Raw genomic sequence first — 21,035 nt, 5'->3', positions numbered from 1 at the left:
AGACAGAAAACCAGAACACCTCTCTCCCTAGCCTTGATAATCTATTATTGTTATCCGTTGTTCTTCTAGTGATTCAAATTTGGTTTAGAATATTATGTTCAGGACTCTCTGACCAAGGAACTTATTCTAATCATAATCTATGTGTGTGTAAAAGAAATCAAAAATTAATGAACCATTTCTAAGTCTAACATATCGTAAGCTTAAGTTTTACCATACCTAAATTATCAAACACACAAATAAAGTCATAAAATGTTCATAAAACCATTGTTTGCTTTTCAGACTCAACTCCCCCTTTTTGACACACTCCCATGTGTCAATCCATCGGAGCTAGAAAATTAAAAGAGAAGGTTAGTGACATCATATCTCAGAACTCAAAATTAGCATTAGCAACCAACGGGTTAAATCTGCAGTTCCACACTCTCATGTGAAGCTACCGTCTCCTCTTCAGTCTCTCTTATCCTCCTGCTCCTGTAAGAACAAAACAAAACAAAACGAAGCATCCACCCTTCTCTTGCCGGCTAGGTGAATTGTTTGTCAGCATTTACTAATCCTAAAGTTGGTGCAGTCATTGTCTCAGTATCAAGTCAGTCAAAACTTTTAGTCCGTCCATCACAGTCCAGTCACATGCATTCATTCACACACATTCATACCAGATGTTGCTGATAATGGAGTCTCACGCGCGACCTATTCGAGCATCCATTACCAGCAAGATGACGTCATCATTTTAAAAGGAAAACAATTCCTTGTTTTTTGGACTGGATTGACTCGCTGCAATCCTTTTAGACTCAGGACTTCTCACGTGATCAGTGTCCCATATAAGTGAATTTCTCCAAAGCCAATTACAATCATGGAGAAGCACACTTTGCAACTGTTTACAGTAATAATACTTTATAGCGCTTTAAATCTCAATCTTTCAGGCCTGGTTTAAAGAGCTGATTGTTAAATCATGAACTCACAAAATATCACCACCGGTGGATCACACCTCTCAGATTTTCTTATCTCAGTGCACTGTAACAAAAAACGAAAACAGACGTAACCAACAAAATACTAATAAAATAACACATACTAGGGCCCGTTGCAGACATGTCCAAACATAAAACTATCCCTCTCTCGCTTACGAGAAAGAACACAAGCCAAAGCTCACTGATAAAATCAAGCTAGCGCTGAGCAAAACCAAAAAATCAACCAGAAATTCACAGGAATGTTTTGCTTCCTGCCGGGACAATATTGTGCAGGAATGAGAACCTCAGGTACCGTAGCACCTTTGTTCCTCCTTGAATTAAATCTCAATCACAGAAAATGCCGTACTCCGACCTAAAACTTACACTATTAATTCATCATTTTCACTCTGTGCCACTGCTCCTCATCAGGCTGTGTGAAGCACAGCAAAGAATTCAGTCAAGGCCTTGAGCCATAAACAGACATCACGCACAGACATTATTTTCATGACCAAACCGTTTTAGACCTTACCCCTAAAATCTACATAAATGTCCTCTGGGTGACATAAAACACATTTTGAGTAATCAATGGTAATCAATGGCTCCTCATAAAAATTATGTATTGGGATATTTGTGTGCAGCATTTTGCATATCAGCATAAGCATTTGTTAGCAAAGCATTCTTCATTGCATCAGCGTGTGTGTGTGTGTGCGCATCACTCTTCGTTGCACAAGCGTGTGCATGTGTATGTGTGTGGATCACTTCTCAGTGAATTGAATCAGCATTTTGATGTGTGTGTGTGTGTGTGTGTGTGTGTGTTCATCACTTTCCTGTTCTGGTGTCTTGGGTAAACCACAGCCTGAAGCGTCCCCTGGGGTCCTGCCCTCCTCCTTGTCAGTCTGTTTGCGACCATTGCTGCTGCTGCTGCTCAAAGTTCAGTCCGTCCTGGTTCTGACCCCAATTGGGGCAGTCCTTTCTCCAATGTCCATGCTCACCGTAGGTGAAACCTGCATCTTCCTCTGTGTTTTTGTCCATTCCAAGGTGCCTTTTGACCTCAGTTGCTCCTCCTGTCTCTGTCACGCCCATTTTGCTGCCGTGTTGGTCCATCACTGTCCTGCACAGTGTTAATGCAGAGTTATCAAGATCAGCATTCTTTTGTTCGGCCTTACTTTTCATTCGGGCTTGGCGGGCGTCTCGTCACAGCTCTGTCAGCTGAAGCTGTCTGAGAATTTTCCCCCGTGTAGTGAAACGGGCCTTAGGTTTAGTGCTCTCCGTCTCTGCTGCATGAGATCGCATTCCTGCAGCACTGTTGACATTTTCAGGTTGTTGTTGTGGGTCCAGCTATTGCAGCATTTGGTCAGGGTCACGTAGAGGGGAGAGCAGGAGTCCAGGTCAGCCTCGGCTTTCAGGGCCGGCAAAGCAGCCTGTAATTAAACAAAAAGAGAAAAAACAAAAAAACAAAAAAAACAAACAAAAACAAAAACAAACCAAAGTGTACAAACAGGAAAGTGATGATGTGTTGGCTGTGTTACAACGAGGGGAGAAACACCGGGCCAGGCCCTGTGTCAGCCTTCTCTCCCCCCTTTTTTTTTTTTTTCACAATATAATCAACTCATAACCCACCAAGTTGACAGGACAACCTGCACATGTTCAAATTCTTAAGATCATGTTTAAACTCACAAAAAAGAATTTTCTTTCCGTCAGTAATCACTTGTGTTGTTCAATCATCAGAAAACATCTCACAATTTGACTGTTAACCACTAAATTTGTTGTTTAATCACTGGTTGGTCATACCAGCCTCTTTATTTTCTTTTTCTTTGAAGCTAAATTGTTGTCCTGCAACCCAGAGGGTTTATTTGTTAGTAATGGATAAACTTCATCATTTAACAACAGAAGTATGTTAATTTTTGCTGCTTTAACCTTGCTGGAAAATCTTCACATGTTCATGAGTGTAAGCTGTTTTTTCATTGCATGTGTGTGCATTTGTAGGCAGGTTAATTTTAACTTTTTCTCAAACTAGGCGTTACCTTAAAAGGAGCCTTTCTCTCATATTTCTCTGCTTGTGTGTGTTTTTGTTTCACCTTTTGTTGTGATGCTCCGGACGCCTTCCCAACCTCCACAAGTCTGTTGGCCCCAATTTTGTGTTAAAACTTCTCTTAATTTCTCCTCTAATTCTCTCCTCGCTGCTGTCTGTTTCACAGCTGCTGATTCTTGCTGGGTGTGGTTCCCATTACTATAATTTTGCTTCGGCCGCTGTGCTTGTGGGGGCAGTTGGTCCAGGTCCGTAGCTTCCTGTATTAACACACTAAGAGATTTATTTAGTATCATTGTCATCATTGTTAAACAGATAAGCAGGCAACACGCCCACCTTGACAGCGCAAACTGCACGCCAGTCTCCCAACACATTTCTCAATAATTCTCCACTACCCACCTCTTACTCTCCCTCTCTCCTTTTTTTTTTTTATTATTTTTTATTACACCACAGAGTAATGCACCCAATTATGCCCGTCTATCTCTATGTGGCTCCAAATTCCCTCTTTATTCGTAATTTCACGTTATCAGGGGACAGGCACACAACAATTTTAACCACTGAAACGTCACTGAAACGAGGACTCTAACCTCTATTTTAAGAAATGAGGACTCTAACCTCGGTTTTCTTTTTGACTACTATAGAACTCAACCTTAGATGTCAAAGCATTCTCTTGTTCTAGTCCAGAATAAATGTGAACCCGTGATTACACGGCCGTTCCAGTGTTATTCTGTTATCGTTTGAGGGCCCTGAGTTCTCAGGTGATAAGCCTGGACCTCCAGACGACGCTGGTCCGTACGCCGCGTCCAACGTACGGTGGGGGAGCCAACCCCAGGACAAAATTAATTTCCACAGGTACACTAGGCGTCAACCTTTGATCTTAAAGCATTCTCTTCGCACTAATGTCCTCCTATTCACACATCAACCGCCACTGTCACTGTGTTCACGCTTCACACACGGAAACACACCCAGAGCGCGCCTCACACACAGAACAGCACCCAGAGCGCGCTTCACACACACAACGCCCAGAGCGCGCCTCACCAGCAGTGAGACCCACAGAGAGCGCTTTTCATCAGCGGAAATTTACACAGAAACCTCTTAAGCTCAACTGTTAGAACTCTTCCGAAGCACAACCGCACCATACACCATGTACCCCTTTTACTGCGCTTATGACCGCCACCACGGGGCAAAATCGCATCATAAAACAGAAGTGATGCTCGTCCCCGAGGCTCAAAACCGACACCATAAACCAGCGTCTACTTTACCTTTAATCGGGGTGAAGTAAATATTTTACTTATAATTTTATGACCGCAGCCCTCGAGGCTCAAAACCGACACCATAAACCACCGTCTAACCTCTTTTCAATGTGCTGAAACCAGCAACCCCTCACTACTGCACTTACGGCCGCATCACCGGAACACGGCCGTATCATAAACCAAAACCTACGGACGTGTTTCGCATTTACGCGTTGCCGGCGCTCAACCGCACCGTAAGCCAGTATCTGCTTAACCTTAATTTCATACTAATTTCATGGCCGCATCAACGAGGACTCAACCGACACCATAACCCACTTCAAAACCTCTATTCAATGTACTGGACATATGGCCGCGTCTCCAAAGATTCTAATGTATTATTGCTACAGAAGCCAGTCTTAGACAAAGTTAAATGTGGAAGGTAAAGTGGGCTGCAACTAGCTCAACGTAGTATGTAATTAGTATCTTGCTAGAAGCAGTTCAGCTGCAACTAGACTCAACGTAGTATGTTATTAGTATCTTGCTAGAAGCAGTTCATTTAACACACTGGAATTCAGCCTCAACTTATGTTGTTAGTATCTTGCGCCAAAAACCAGACACCGACAAATTTACTGTGAAAATACGTGTAACTCAGCGAACAGATTAATTTGGAAAGCCCAATATGCACATTTGGTATTTATAATACAACAGGCTGTGCTTACCTTTCTGTTTAGGCCGGCCCTCTGTTCGCCTCGCCCCACGATCTCACCACAGGCCAAATCTGCACCTCCTCAGCACACCAAAGATCCGGGTCACCAGGCACCAAGTTGTTAAAATCTCCCAGTTCTTTTAATCTTTGGGCTGAAGGAAGGACAATACTCGGTGTATAAATGCTCAATCAACAATACTTTATTTCCATATAATTCAACACTTAAGAGCATAAGAACCATCATGATGGGGAGACCTGCCTGCAGAGGGTCACAGCAAGTCTCAAAATGGTGACGGGTTACTCAGCCTTTTATAGCCTCTAGTAGCCCCCACCTAGTCGTAAAAGCCTAAACATTCACATTCTTTCTCTCACACGGCGCCTAAGTTATGACCTCGGCTCCCTGTCTTTCTGCTCTCTGTAAAGGTGGGGGTATGGAATGTGGTCGTCTCTTCTGCTATCAGAACAACAAGGTCTTCTGCACCCAACATTCTCTTCATGATTCAGCAGTATGAAATGTCAAGAAACAGTGTAACACATTCAACAGTGTCGAGTAATACAGGTCAATCAAATAGATCTAATGATTTTCACACTCTTTTAAGTCAGAAGTATAATGCAAACTAAAACTACATACTGATCACACACTCTATATTAAGGGGTATAATATGATCTACAGCAGTATCATAATTCAACTACTTTGATTACAGATATAAGGTAACATATGATAACAAAATAATCTCACAATATCCAGCTTCCGCTTATCCTTTTCAGGGTCGCGGGGGTCGCTGGAGCCTTTCCCAGCTGTCATAGGGCGAGAGGCAGGGTACACCCTGAACAGGTCGCCAGTCTGTCGCAGGGCTAACACAGAGACAGAGAAAACCATTTGCACTCACTTTTACTCACATTCACACCTCTGGACAGTTTGAAGTTTCCAATTAGCCTAACCCCACTGCATGTCTTTGGACTGTGGGAGGAAGCCTAGTGATGCTTAATTTTTTAGGGCTGGCATGGTTTTCAGTTTTATCCATCCATTCGCTTCCGCTTATCCTTTTCAGGGTCGCGGGGGGTGCTGGAGCCTATCCCAGCTGTCATAGGGCGAGAGGCGGGGTACACCCTGGACAGGTCGCCAGTCTGTCGCAGGGCCAACACACAGAGACAGACAACCATTCACACTCACATTCACACCTAGTGACAATTTCGATTATCCAATTAACCTATCCCCACAAGTTGCATGTCTTTGGACGGTGGGAGGAAGCCGGAGTACCCGGAGGGAACCCACGCAAACACGGGGAGAACATGCAAACTCCACACAGAAAGACCCCGGCCTGATGTTGGAATTGAACTCAGGACCTTTTTGCTGTGCAGCAACAGTGCTAACCACCGTGCCACCGTGCTGGTTTTCAGTTTTATTTATACCCAAATATATAAATATATGGGTACCACCACTTTACCATTGAAAATCATGCCAGCACTAAAAAAAATTAAGGATCAATATTGTGCTTAGATAAATAATTTTTTGATTTTGTGTATGATTAATTAGATAACTGAAAGCATTTTCTGTTAAATTTTACTATTTTTAATGATACGGTTATTAGATGTGATACTGAAAAATGTCACATTGGGTTATAGGGTAAAATGAAGTAAGCTAACCAACACTAGGAAAGTCAAGCAGCTTCTTTCGTTTGGACTTTGCTGTGAGTTTAATTACCGTCTGTCTCTGTTCGTTTTTTGAAACCCAGACTTGACTCTTAACATCCCCTAGCATCAGCTAGGAACGCACACCTGGACCAACCCAAATCATGAAATGAGGAGGGGGGAGGGGGCTCACTGGAATTATTATTTGTTGCCCAAAACAAAACTAATGCCAGGAAACAAACACGTTTATAAGTAACTTGTGAAGTAAACATTATTTAATGGTGATATGTTAAAAAAAATGTTTGTTTGTTTTTTTTAAAAAAAGACAAGACCAGATTAAACTAGCCTTAACCCTTCCCTTCATCATTCATGGTTCATATGAAGATATTTTACTTTCACTTTCGTTGATAACCTTAAAGGGTGCGCTCACCCTAGATTTAAGTGACGTTTACTGTCAGAGTAAATTCTTATTGGCTCGGATGGAGTCCAGTGGTGACGTACCTCCTGGTTCTCCTCGTTTTCTCCTATTTTAGCTTTGATAAGTGAGCTGGAAGCGCAGAGGCTCGTTTTCTAGACAAGCGAACACACAAAGTCTGTTAAAAGTTTGGATGTTTATGGTCACAATGAAGGCCTTTATCTTCTTTCTTCTCCTGGGAATACAGGGGGCAGCGGCAGGTCAGTGTGATTTGAATGTTTTTGTGTTTTTTATATGTCAGATTTATGTAATTTGAAATACAAATGGACAGATTGTTTGTTCCCCTGAGAGTTCCTGTACGCTAAACATTATAATAGATCCTTGTAGATAATTTCAGTGTTAAGAAACAATCGATCATTTTATACATGTAATTAAATCGTCTGTTTCTCTCTTCCATCCCTAATAATAAACATTAAAGTTTAGATTAAAAATTACGTTTAGCTAATATAAATAAATAAATAAGGCAAAGATTAAAACAAGGAGATTTCTGTCCAAAACATTTGGTGATTTCCGTCTTTAAATCGTTCATGACGCGTTTTTAAAGGTTGTGGCTCTGCTGTGTTTCAGTCCAACGAATAAAAGATCAGTGAGGAGGCTCGTTGATAATCTGGTGATCTTTAAAAACGGAGAACCATTTTAATTTCACGAGGAATTAAAAACATTTTCACACAACAGCTGATTATTAAAGTTCACTAAAGTGTGTTTAACACAAAGTATCTGTTAAAATTTAAGTGTTTAATTATTTAATTATTTGTTCAGTATATGTAGAGCCACATGTCATTTGATGGAATTCATTAAAAGGTAAAAGACTGCTGCTTTAGACTGTATTCAGTATTATTCACCAGCGTTATGGATGTGAATACTTTCTGTTTGAAGAACATGCGCACACATGATGTAACTAACGAGTTACGCCCGGATTTAAGTTCACTGTTTTTCTGATGTTACTGATTCAGTAACAGCTCCATGATGTGACATTTGTTGTGATTTGGCGTCATATAAATAAAATTAAATAGAATTCAGATGAACTAAATTGTGATACAAATTAAGTCATTATTGCTTTATAATATCGTGGAGTTATACCAGCAAGAGTTAATGTTGGTATCACTGCTGAATGATCAATAAGAAGCTTCAGGTGAGAAATCCCTGAAAGGTTTTGCAACACGCTCGCTCCTCCACCAGGGGGCGCTAATGAGAAGCGTTTTAAACTACTATGTGCGTTGGTCAGTAACAAACAAACAAATCCATGTACTTTTGATAACTGAAAACTCTCCTGCAAACCTGATTACAGAATAAAAGATAAAATCAAAAATGCTTAAGATAATAATCCCCCAATAATATTTACTTAACATTAGTTTTTTATTGATAATATTATTGATCAAACATATTGGAAAGTTTCTGTAACAATTTTAAATGTGCATTAATTGACAAAAGTCTATGAAAATAATATAAACAAAGAAGAAGCATGGGTATTAATATTTAGAAAACCCATTACAGAAATTATGAAAAAAAAAAAAAGTCTGGACAGTCACATCAAAACAATGAAATCAAATCATATAATTTATAATATAAAAAACTGAAACAAAAAAGAAAACAACTCACTTTAGAAGTCCTGCTGCTTGATTCAGAAAAAGGAAAGAAAAAACTTTACAGTTCATACAGCGGCTAACAAAAGAAAAACAGATTAAAAATAATGTGTACTTTCTTTAACACTGAAAATAAAAATCTAGTTAAATTAAAGTTATAATGAGTTCAAACCATAAATCATGAAAACTGAATTAAACTAAACTGAAAGATAAACACCAGTTTTAAAACTTTAAAGCTTTCTGTGTAAATCAGGTTCAAACTAGAAACTGTTGCAAAACACAAAATTACAGTTTTGAAGAAAAGAGGATCAGAAAATGACATTAAACACTGAATATCTATTAATAAATCTATTTTGTGTTTATTGAAGGGACAGCAGGATTATTACAGGATGTCTTTAATGTGCTGTAGTGTTTTTTCTTTTTCTTGTTGCGTTATTTTAGAAATATCGTGATTTATAAATCTGTGTTCCTGAGATCTCACAACATTAACTGTTTCTTACAGTGACCCACTCTATGAAGTATTTCTACACTGCGTCCTCTCAAGTCCCAAACTTCCCAGAGTTTGTGGCTGTTGGGATGGTTGATGATGCTCAGATGGTTTATTATGACAGCAACACGGAGAAAGCTGTGCCCAAACAGGACTGGGTGAACGATGCAGCAGATCCACAGTACTGGGAGAGGAACACTGGGAACTTCAGGGGTGCCCAGCAGGTGTTCAAAGCCAACATTGAGATTTTAAAGCCTCGCTTCAACCAAACTGGAGGTTTGTTCATGTTTCATTTTTTACTGATATTTGCTGTTAATGTTTTCAGTGTGTTTTGTTTTCAGTAGTAAACAGGTTTGCACACATTAAATATTTCATTGAGATTACAGATTAAAATTATTAAAATAATAATTCGTAATAAATGTAGAACTACAGTCTGTGAAGCTTTAATTTAATTCAAACAGCTTTAATGATCATGTTTGTATGAACTGATATAATTTGTCAGTTAACTGATTAGTTGATCAAGGTATTAAAATAATAAAGTAAAAATTAATTATATTTGCAGTTTTCTGTTTATATTTAGGATTTTTGTCTCTGAAACTTTGATGGTTGTTTTTGCTACAAATTCTCAATGAACTGATTAATCAGAAAATAATCTCCTGCAGGATCTAAATAATCAGTCTGAGATTTATTTGTTTTACAATTACTGTGAACTAATATTTGGCTTTTAATAAAAACAATCCTGGACTGAAACTCTCCTTCAGTGGAAGCTTCTAGAAAGACCTCAGACAGTCTGGTGTGTAGTTTTCTCACAGTTAGACGATTCTGTTAGAACAATAAGAGGCTGCAGAGTTTCAGAGGATGGAAACTTAAACCCAGGATCAGGATCTGAGTCTGCTGCTCAGGATCCATCTTAGTGTGTTTGTCTGTTCCTGTAGCTCACAGGAAGTCGCTCCGTGTCTCAGTTTAATCGTCCTTACAAATCATCACATGTTGTAATAAATTATAAAAAAGGAAATATGTCAGACACATAATTTATCATCCAGAGTAGATGATAAATGTTCTGCAACGTCACAGTTTTTACATTTGCCTCAGATAATATTTTCAGATTCCATTAAACACACACTGATGTTTTATTTAATATAAAAATGGAAAAAGTCGAATCAAACAGGGTTGAGTTTGTATCAGGGTGAAAGTAGAGACAGCTCAATGAACATGCCCTCTTTATGAATCATCTTAATGAACATTCATGTGAGAGTAACAGTCCTGACACTTTAATGCGCTGAAGATCACTGTCACTTATATTTGAGTTATTTATGAGGAAATTCACTGTTTTCTGAGATGATTTTGTAAACCAGCAAACATCCTCATTAATTACTAAATATATTGAACTAAATGCATCAAATATTGTGAAATGAAGCAAACATTCAGCCCGTTTTCATGAGGAAATGTTCCCAAGATTATCTTTCATTAGCAGAGGTTCCATAAATGACCGAAGAAAGCCATCTTTTTTCCCCCCTTTTTTTAAACATCTCATAAAGAGGTGTTTAAAAGCACATTGCTGTTATAAAATCCAGCCTTCTGACGGGCTTTTCACAGACTTTTACAGCATCCTGATCTAATAAACTGTGATTTTTACATAATTTCTTAACCAGACTGGCTGGAAAAGCGGTGAATTTTGGCCTAGATGTAATGTAACTCTCCATGTTCATGTGAAAAAAATAACTGACGATGCTCTGTGGCGTTTAAGCCCTCTCACATAGGACGCGGCACGCGCAGCGCTCTGAAACCCATTCATGTCTATTATTTGCGCCGAGCAACGCTGTGGCTTATCAACGGCTCTGTGGACCTCGGGGGGGGGAGAAGCATTGTGGAAACAACGCACTCGTCACTAGTCAGGATAGTTACAAAGCTTTCTTCTTTATGAATGAGCGATACATGTTTTTATTAAACATTTGAACATAATACAACACAGACTCCCCTAGATGATATAAAGTCAGAGAGATGTATGTTTTAAAATGACAGGAGCAGGTGCATCTAGTACACGTCGAGCGGCATCAAAACGATGACGTACAAGCAGAGCGTAGCGCGTCCCAGTTCTGATGTGAAAGCGTTGTTTCTCGTGGCTTTGAAAGCAGCGATGTTATAAAAGCAGGAGTGAGTCCTCGTGTCGTCCTCACCTGCAGACTGTCTGCTCTCATCACAGCATCAGCAGCGCTCACAGGTCTCTGTGCTGCACATTCAATGATATCATCAATGTGAACGTTTTAATGTTTTTAGAAGAAAATTTTGATCTGGTCACAGCGCTGAAAAACACCAGTGGCCCAGAGTCAAAATCATGGTGTGAATTATTCTTTCAGCCAGATTTCAGCAAATTAAATAAATATTATAAGTATTTAATGACTTATAACAATAAAACAGCACAAAGACCAACAGGAAGATTTCACACTGATTTTTGTCTCATTTTTACATGAGAGTAAATCTGAGTTTCACTTTATGTTGAATATTTTTTGGTCCCACAAGTTTTTATTAACAGACAATTTAACTTTAACAGTTCCTTCAGATACTTAAAAACCTGAAATTATAATCAATGAAATTAAGGTCTTAAAATGCTGTAAATTTGCCATAAACTGGCTGAAAGTATTCAGATTATTTAGGTGGCATTTTAAGACTAGTTTACAAAAATAACCCTTAACATACTTTTTTTAATTGGTCTCATAAAATTCACAGTTTCATGTCTCTTTGTGATCACCCTCATTCATCCATTACAAGATGTAGTTACCTGGACAGACACACAGGGGGCGCTGACCTACCTCATAGCATAAAGGTGTAATCTTCATTAGCAGCTTCTTCACAGCAGCAACATGTATTAAACATAACTTACAACATGGACGCCTACTTTCAAAAAACTGTCACAGGTTTAAAACTTTATGTGAAACTGGATTAAAAATTAAAGTTTAAAGTTTTTAGAGCGCGAGCGGCGCCATCTTGTCTGAGCACAGAGTGTGACGTCACCGCTCACTGAGACGACGCCGTCACTATGAAACATTTTACAGCAGCTTTGCGACACGATTTCTAAAACAGGAAAAAGAAAATAAGCTGTTCCATAAGATTTTCATCCACTGCACACGTCAATCAACCTTTTTTTAAATGACCTTTTTTAAACAAATCAAACTCAAATCAAAGTGTTTTATTGACAGAACTGATGTGAAAAACTTCAAAAATAAAAACAGATTTTAGTGTGTGAGCCTCTAAAAACTCCACAATAAGACGACAGCAACAGAAAAAAATCATGAAAAACACTCAAACTTCATGGTAACAGTAGAATTTAAAAATAGAATTTAAAGTAAAATAAGCGCAGCTGTAAAATGTTGATGCACAGAATAAAATAACTCCTCCCACCTCGCTGCAGAGCCGTAAACGAGCTCTCCGAGGGATCGATCACGTGATCGGTGTGAGCCGCACAGCGTGAGAGGCTGATGAGGTCATCAAACAGCTCCCATTGGAGGATTTTAACCGTGTGACATAATAAAACATCACATGGTTAAAATCCTTCTACAGGCTCTGGTTGGTGCACATCCATCTTTTCTTCTGTTGTTTCTAAGCCTCCACCCGTCCTCCACTCCACCTCTCTGATCACTACAAGCACTAATTAATTATTATTAATAAAAGCTGGAAAATGAAGTTTGAACGTCGGCGTGATTCTCACGGCGCTCGCAGCCAGAGCGAAACGCTGCACCGAGAATAACCGCGCTGCTTGTTTCTGTTAAACCTTTATTATTATCGTTACTGTTATTATAACACGTGCAGAACCACAGCGGCTCGAGGCCACGAGGACGGAGCGCCGCCGGGAGTCGAGTCTGTGGAGCTTCCTGTTAAAGAGGAGAGAGCGTGGATGTGAACAAACATGGCGTCAAAGGCTCCACTTACACTCTTAGTTTATTTCTAGAAGCTCCAGACAGGAAGTGATCGCTGAGATGCACGACAGGGATAGAGAGACGGGGGAGGGCATAAGAGGGGGAGGAGCCTGACACCTGTCTGTGCGGCTCACCTGAGCAGAGCGAGCACAGACGCGCTCGTCATCAGCTGTGACGTAACCCGAGTCTAAACTCACGTCACCAACGAGCCGAAGACGACGTCAGTGAAACAAAGTCCGCTTTCTGACTCTGAATATATTCCTGGCTGTGACCTCACGTCTTATCAGCCAATCAGCAGCAGGCGCAGTTTGATCGGTCATCAGTGGAGCAGCAGCCGTGGACGTGGAGCTCAGCTTAAAATCAGCGGCTCGTCTTAAATCTCGGTTTGATTCACATTTCAAACGTCGCTCCGTCCGCTTTCAGACGCTGACGTTAAGCTGTCGTCAGCAGACGTCAGAGCGCCCGCTGCCGATTGGTCGCTCCTCCGACACGCCCCTCTCACAGCGAAGCAGCTGATAACAGGCGGTCGCACAGGAAGACCCCGAGCAGCTGATCCACAGCAGCTTCTTGTTTTTAGTGCAAAACAAAATATATTTTTGAAAATGAATAAACACAAACAGGGAAACAAACATGTTTGATGTCAGTTATTAAACGTCTAAAAACATTTATTTAAATGAAGAAACGCTGAGAAAGAAACAATCAAACAGATTCTGTTGAACATGTTTATTTGTCACAAACAGCAGAGTTTGAACAGCTTCAGGATCCTTCGAGTCTTTAACTGATCGAACGTTCGGCCTGAATTCATGAGCGCACAAAGAAAGGAGGGACGTCTCCCAGTGTACTCGCTTTGATCCCAGTGAGTATACTGGGATCACAGCGAGCATACTGGGATCGCAGCCAGTACTGGCTGCGATCCCAGTATGCTCGCTGTGATCCCAGTATACTCGCTGTGATGGACGTGAAACTTTGCCCATAAAACAACCAGGTCCATTATATCTCTGCTGGTGCTGTTAGTTTGTTCACGCTCAGTTTGAAGAGCAAATAAAACATCTTTCCAAAATAAAACAAAACCTTTAGAAGATTTTCTGCAACAGAAGCTTCACAGATTCGACCAAAAGTTCTGAACAAAAGTGCAAAAACCAAAACGTGCGACAGATTCTGGGCGACTCTTCCAGAAACTCCAGCTCACATCAGCGTCTGCTTCAATCCAGCTTTCAGCTCGTTTTCACATCAATTCTATCAACGAGTTTAAAGAAACTTCTTGAACTTTGTTGGTAATCAGATGCTCATCAGGTCGCTGCAGGTTTCATCCACCAAACGGCTCCAAACACAAACTGCATCTGGTGACGTGCTCGTGTTTCTCTGGGATAAAGATCCAATAGATTTGTTGTTATTTTTAGAGCCACCAGAACAAACCAGTTTTCCCAGTGGGAGTGTGTGATGGAGACAACAGGACAGATGTTGAGTCTGAACTGTTGCTGATATTTAAATAGCACCAAACGCTGTGACATCATCTCCTGGAGCCACAGATGATGTTTAACTGGAGTTCTTCACAGAGAGCAGCTCAGCGTCTGTGTGGAGCAGCTGATTTACCAACATCATCATATTATCAAACCAACATTCAGACAAACAGATTTCCTCTTGGACAAATATCCTTGTTGTTCCATATAAAATAACTGTGAGGCTCAAACTGTGTTTGTAGATGAGAGTCTGTGACGAGGAAGCCTGGCGATGAGAGGCCGACGTGTTCACGGGGATTTTATCCAAAGTTACACACGAGAAAAACTCGATGCAGCGACTCAGAGAGGAAATGAACAGGTGCGGCGCTCAGGATGGAGGCGGGGCTTCTGATCAGCTGTTTGAGCCAGTTTATCTTAAATGTGCTGTTTAAAGTGTGGAAATCTGAAACATTCAGCCCACCGTTTACATCGAGTTCATAAGAACTGTTTTTCTAATGTGACGTCTTGTGTTTGTCCTCATGAAGCTGAAGAGCAGCCTGTCAGTGTCTTTGTTTATTATGGAGGCGTCGAGCCAACGCTGCCTCAGGGACACCAGAGACTCCTGCTGTAGTCAAAACTCTTCCTCTCAGTGAAAGAGACGAATTTGTTTTTAACTCTTTCTATAGGATCAAACTTTGATTCATTCATTTGATCCTCAGTGATTCATATTCTTAAACATGGAAGCTGTTTTTTCATGGAGATATTACAAAGGTCAGATTTGGAGCATCTGTGATGAGTTCACGTTTATTAATATTCAGGTAAAATCTGGAAGCTTTGGAGAAACTGTTCACTGCAGCAGCTCAGACTCCATCTTCATTCGTCTAAATCGTAGCTGCGGCCTCAGCGAGCCGCGCTGCGATTAACTCTCTGCCGGTGACGCAGATCCTTTTACTTCACATGATTTTACATGTCTGGTAGAAGCTGAGCCGCTAACAGGAAGAGGCGGAGCAGCCTCGTCCGATTCCTCTGCACAGGTTAAATGTGGGGATGGAGCGCCATCAGTTTGTTCCAGCTGTTACTGTTTGGAGTTTGGACTGAAGCAGAGAAATAATGAGTGAAGCTACATGTGTTTAAAGATAAAACGATGCTCCGCTGATCAAAGGCTTTGTAGAGGTTTAAAAACAGGATGAATCGTTACTGCTCGTCATCTCGGGATAATCCAGGTTATCTAGAGCGAGTCTGACACTGTTTGTTGTGTCTTTGTGCCTGAAGCCTGATTGTGTCTCATCAGTAACTGAGTCCAGGATCATCATCTCTGCAGCTGCAATAAAAGCAGAAACTTTGTAGCTATTGTTGCGTAAACAAACTGGACACCAACTGTTGATCGATATTTCTTAGGCTTAGGAGTTGTTATAGTTAACCTTTGAGTCATGGTGGTGGATAGCTGTTCATTTTTTAACCCTTCTGTGACGACTTCATAAAGTAAAGGAGACGACTCGTTAGAGAAGGCTTTGGGAAATTCAGAAGTCAGACCATCAGCACATGGTGGATCCACAGCCGCTTCCTGACAGCATCCGCACATGCATCAGATAGTTTTGCCCGTCTTCTCCTCACCTCCTTCGCCACCTGTTGATCCTCTAAACCATTTCCTGTGGTTTCTCTCTCTCTCCTCCTCCTCACTGCCTCCAAAGCATGTGCTGTAAGATGTGTGGGCGGGGCATCAAAACACCCGTCGGCTTTATTTGATGATCTCACCACTAGCGCTGCACTCCTGGGAGCGCTACCCAACCAGCCGACCTGGTGACGTAATGATTGATGTAACGACCACATGACAGCAAGACGGAAAATTGCTATAAACAATTATCACTTTTAATCAAACATTTTTCTTAAAATAAATCGCAACGCTCTTCATTTTGTGTAAAAGCTGTAAAATGTGCTGTTTTGTGTACTTTTTAAGTGGAGATATTTCCTCACTTTAACCCACAAAACTCACAGTGACTAAATCTTCAAGTTAAAACCTTTAATCAACTTTCCCTTGTACAAAATAAAGAAGACAAAGTAAATTAAAAATACTGACTTTTATCTCCAAAATGATCCACAATACAGACATAACTACATGATCACAGTTGGCCCTGACGGCTCATACATGTAACTCTACATGTTTATATAAAGAAAACACGTGAGGATGTACAGAGCCATTTCTCATGGCTTTGAGCAGCGATGTTATAAAAGCAGGAATGAGTCCTCATGTTGCCCTCACCTGTAGACTTTCTGCAAGAGAAAATAAATCAACAGTCACATAAAATTTCAAAGATCTGGATACCCTGTTCATTTTGTCAAGTGTGACAGGATGGAAAGTTAAATCGCTTATCTTTATTTCTGTTTTCTCTCAGGTGTTCACCTTTACCAGTGGATGTACGGCTGTGAATGGGATGATGAGACTAATGAGGTGAAAGGATTTGAACAAGATGGTTATGATGGAAAGGACTTCTTATCATTCGACATGAAGACAGAAACATTTATCACTCCAGTACCGCAAGCTATTGTCACCAAACACAAGTTGGAAAGTAACAGAGGTTTTATTGCACAGAAGGTGAACTACCTCACCCAGATTTGTCCTGATTGGCTAAAGAAGTATGTGAGCTATGGGAGGAGTTCTCTGATGAGAAAAGGTAAAATCACCTGTCTAGCTTTAGTGTAAGGAACCAATGCATTGTCATCCTAATGTGTTTTATAATACAGCTTTGTATCATACACCATTATGAAAAAGGTCTTCATTACCATTGGTGCTCTGAGGCTCAGTGCACTGCTATACTGTCTGCTTAGAAATAATGTCTCTCATTTCTGTTCTGTTGTGACTTTTTGTCTTTCCAAGAACCTAATTACCAGCCTTTATAATTTGCTTCTCACTCCCTTTACACATCTCTTATGTCTTTATTCACTTTTGTACTATTCCCCTCCATGTTAGTTATAATTCACAAGGTATTTATATGAAATTGTTTAACTAAGGCTTTCAGACTGCATTGCATCAAGCAGAAAATGTAATATTAGTGTCACTGAAATAATAATAATAGTAAGAAGAATAATGAAATTTATTTCTCTTTACTCTCCAGTTCTTCCCTCAGTGTCTCTCCTACAGAAGACTTCTTCCTCTCAATTTCACTGCCACGCTACAGGTTTCTATCCTAACAGAGCTGAGATGTTCTGGAGGAAAGATGGAGAGGAGCATCATGAGGGTGTAGTCAAAGGAGAGATTCTTCCCAACAATGATGGGACCTTCCAGATGAGTGTTGATCTAGATCTTTCATCAGTCACACCTGAAGACTGGGACAAGTATGACTGTGTGTTTCAGCTCTCTGGTGTGAATGAGGACATTGTCACCAGACTGAACAAAGTAACCAAAAAAGGTAATCCACAAAATAAACTCTTTATTAAGTACATCACATATATTTTTTCCTCAGGCCTGTTTTGTTATTCCATGTGCACGATAACCTGATGATGAAAACTACGATCATTTTTCTGTTTATCTGTAAGTTTGTCTAGGTCTATCTGAGCTCTGGGCTATGTTTTCACATATTTGTATCTTTTTTTGACATTATTAGAAACACTAAAGACAGTGTGGCAGGGTGTAAATTGTCTGGTCACTGTAAATGCCCTGGTTCAGATCAAGAATAGATCTCGCAGGACGACATCCATCATCTCATTAGGACAATGACCTGACATTGTCAGCCATGTATACAAGGACATGGGGGCATAAAAAGTACTGAGTACAATTTTGAGATGCTGCAAAGCAATTTTGGCAAAATGGCCTAGCCTGCCACATTTCTTTTTGCTTAGATTTTGAGAGCGTCTTTAAATTTAGCCCTCTGTAGGTCGATAGGTTGAAAAATGGGTCTGTGCGGTGTAACCCATCTGTCCAAAGCAAATTTCTCCCAAGGGAGATAAATAAAGAGACTTTAAACTTCGAACAAATGTAATTTCCATTAAACAACATGGCATTTTTTCATTTCTAACACATTACCCAGTCCATATCATTATAGATATACAGCATGATGTTTCCCCATTGAGATGTTTTTGAAGTGTTCCTTTTATTTATTTATGTTTTAGCAGCATATTTTTCTGGTTTCAAAAAACATAAGGCGCCCCGGAAGCCTATGTGAAATGGACTCAGCAGCTTTATCGTAACGTCACAAGCCCGGTCCGATGTTCGGTGGAACATCACCAGCCTTCCCGATTACCGTTGGTATTCACCAGGGCTCGGCACTCTCGCCCCTGCTGTTCACCCTCTGTATGTACACCACAATGGCTGACCTGCAATCACCACATCCATGGAGCTTTCTGTATGCAGATGATGTGTGCCTATCAGAAACAGAAAACTGCCTAGCCCTACAAACCTGAACACAAGTGTGGAAAGATCGGCTCTCTGAAAACAACATGCACCTGAACATCAAGAAGACTGAGTACCTTGGATGCGGCCCCCAGACCAACAGTACAATCACCATCAACGGCGAGCAGCTGACCAAAGTCGCCCAATTCAAATACCTCGGGTCCCTTGTCACCTCGACTGCGAAACTCTACCAGACACCAGAGTCCGTGTCAATGCAGCGTGGATGAAGTGGCGTCAGGTCAGTGGAGTCCTATGCGACAAGAGAATGCCAATCTATCCCAAGGCGAAAGTTTACAAGTCGATCGTGCACCCAGTGGCACTCTACAGGTCAGAGTGCTGGCCAGCGACGACCAAGCACGAACAAGTTCTTCACACCATGGAGATGAAGATGCTGAGGTGGCCTCTGGGTCTCACACAACTCGACCGAGCGAGGAGCGAAGATGTCAGGCAACGATGGGGAGTGACACCGATCACAGACAAGATGGGAGAGGCAAGGCTCCGATGGTACGGCCATGTTGTCTGTATCGATGAGAACTTCATCGCAAAGACAGCCCAGCAATTAGATCTGGGTGGCAACAGGCTGTGAGGAAGACCAAAAAAGTGCTGGATGGACCGAATCAAAGATGATATGAAGGCTGTGAACGTTACACTGGAAGACGTCCTGGATAGGAAGAAGTGGAGGAAGGCGTGCAAAACAGCGGACCCTGCATCGTGGGATTAGAACCACTAGGAAGAAGAAGAAGATTATTCTGTTCTCAATTAACGAAATAACTTACTTTTAGGTGTCTTCACAGCTGCAGCAAAACTGATCTATTTGGACAAAGTTATTTTATATATTAAAAAAACTGTATTGTTAGAATGTTTTTGTTCTAGCACTTTAAGATTTTTTTTAATATTGCTTTTATCTCAAAGTGATCATGATTTATGATTTTAATCCGATTATCCATCGGTCAAACTGTAATATAAAATGTAGATGTTTTGGTTTCAGAATTTCCAGTTGGTGTTGTTGTTGGTGTCATCGCAGGCCTGTTGCTCCTGGCAGTCATAGCTGGAGTCTATATGTGGCAAAAGAAGTATAAAGGTGACAAACAAAACACATATCTGCAGCATAAAGTTAATTTTACTTCCTATATGGCTGTATCATTTTGTGTTAATGTTTAGTTTTAGACCAGATAACATTTTTATGTCCTTTATTCTTGAATAAGTTACTTAATTACTGTCACTGTTTTTCAGGATTTAAACCTACTAATAGTAAGTATTTTACATTTTGATTTTTTTTAGCATATTTAGGTGCTAGATTTGACCTTATTATTATTATTATGTTTTGTATATGTATAAAGTATAACTTTGAGGAAAAAAATATTTTTCTCTTTGAATTCATTCTCATTTTCACATATTTTGTTTTAAGCTTCTGACACTTCATCAACTTAAGATTCCGACCAAATGAAAGTGAGTTCATTGTCACAGCACACCAAACTTTACAGTAGTGGCATCTGTCAAACTTTTTTTTTTGATGAAATCCTATTTTCATGTATGTGGTTTTTTATTGCGTGATTTGAAACAACTAAATAAAAATGAGCCAGATTTTAAGTAGAAATTGAACGCTGAGTAACTGCATTATGCTACATCTAACAGACTCAGTATTTCTTTTCTCTTTTTTTGACAGTAGGTGAAGAGCAGAAGATGATGAAAGACAGCGCATGAAAATAACGAATGAATGCGCCATCACAAACTCAGTTTTTGTTAGATTTTTGAAATGTACTCTGCTGATTGTTTTATCTTAGATCATCATTTGCAAATTTCACATAATTAAGATCTTTAATAGTCTTACCTCAGGGGTTAAGATTATTAAATACAAATTGCTTCTTTTTAAATGCAGTTGCGTAGATGCTTTAGAGAGGGATGATTACAGGTGCTATCTGATAAAGATATGGAGAGGATCTAAAAAAAACAGTTTCTTTTCTTTCTTCACGTAGGTAAACATAATCCTGTTTACACTTCTTGTCCTTATGACAGAAAAACAAATGTAGAAATGAAAATGTGGTATATTTGGGTTATACACCACTCATTTAGGATGCTGATGTATCATGGCAGTAATGATCTTAATCTTAATTCTGTATAGCTATGTTGTTGTGTATTTGGTGGGGTTGCTTTTGTTTTAGAAATTATGTTATTTATGTCATCCTTAACTTCATAATCTAGTATCATAT

At 40.1% G+C, this 21,035-nt stretch overlaps 1 protein-coding gene across 1 annotated transcript; it reads left to right on the top strand.

Annotated features, from left to right (window-relative positions):
- The first annotated feature begins 7,082 nt into the window (after window positions 1–7,082).
- LOC112843554 (class I histocompatibility antigen, F10 alpha chain-like) lies at window positions 7,083–20,256 on the top strand. Its single transcript, XM_025902464.1, has 7 exons — window positions 7,083–7,215; window positions 9,101–9,361; window positions 16,832–17,110; window positions 17,552–17,845; window positions 19,814–19,906; window positions 20,059–20,076; window positions 20,234–20,256. Exons 1-7 carry the CDS (start codon window positions 7,149–7,151, stop codon window positions 20,254–20,256), a joined length of 1,035 nt encoding a protein of 344 aa, XP_025758249.1. The 5' UTR covers window positions 7,083–7,148.
- The last annotated feature ends 779 nt before the right edge of the window (window positions 20,257–21,035 follow it).

Source organism: Oreochromis niloticus, linkage group LG22, assembly GCF_001858045.2.
Source record: "Oreochromis niloticus isolate F11D_XX linkage group LG22, O_niloticus_UMD_NMBU, whole genome shotgun sequence".
In the NCBI taxonomy this organism is placed as follows: domain Eukaryota; kingdom Metazoa; phylum Chordata; class Actinopteri; order Cichliformes; family Cichlidae; genus Oreochromis; species Oreochromis niloticus.
Note: the sequence above shows the minus strand (reverse complement) of the source record. Positions and strands in the feature narration are given on the sequence as shown.

Bases quoted from the DNA above. Each gene is read 5' to 3' on its own strand.
- LOC112843554 (XM_025902464.1), top strand. From the start codon at position 7,149: ATGTTTATGGTCACAATGAAGGCCTTTATCTTCTTTCTTCTCCTGGGA. The intron at 7,216-9,100 runs GTCAGTGTGATT...TGTTTCTTACAG, and splicing joins AATACAGGGGGCAGCGGCAG to TGACCCACTCTATGAAGTAT. The intron at 17,846-19,813 runs GTAATCCACAAA...TTTTGGTTTCAG, and splicing joins GAACAAAGTAACCAAAAAAG to AATTTCCAGTTGGTGTTGTT.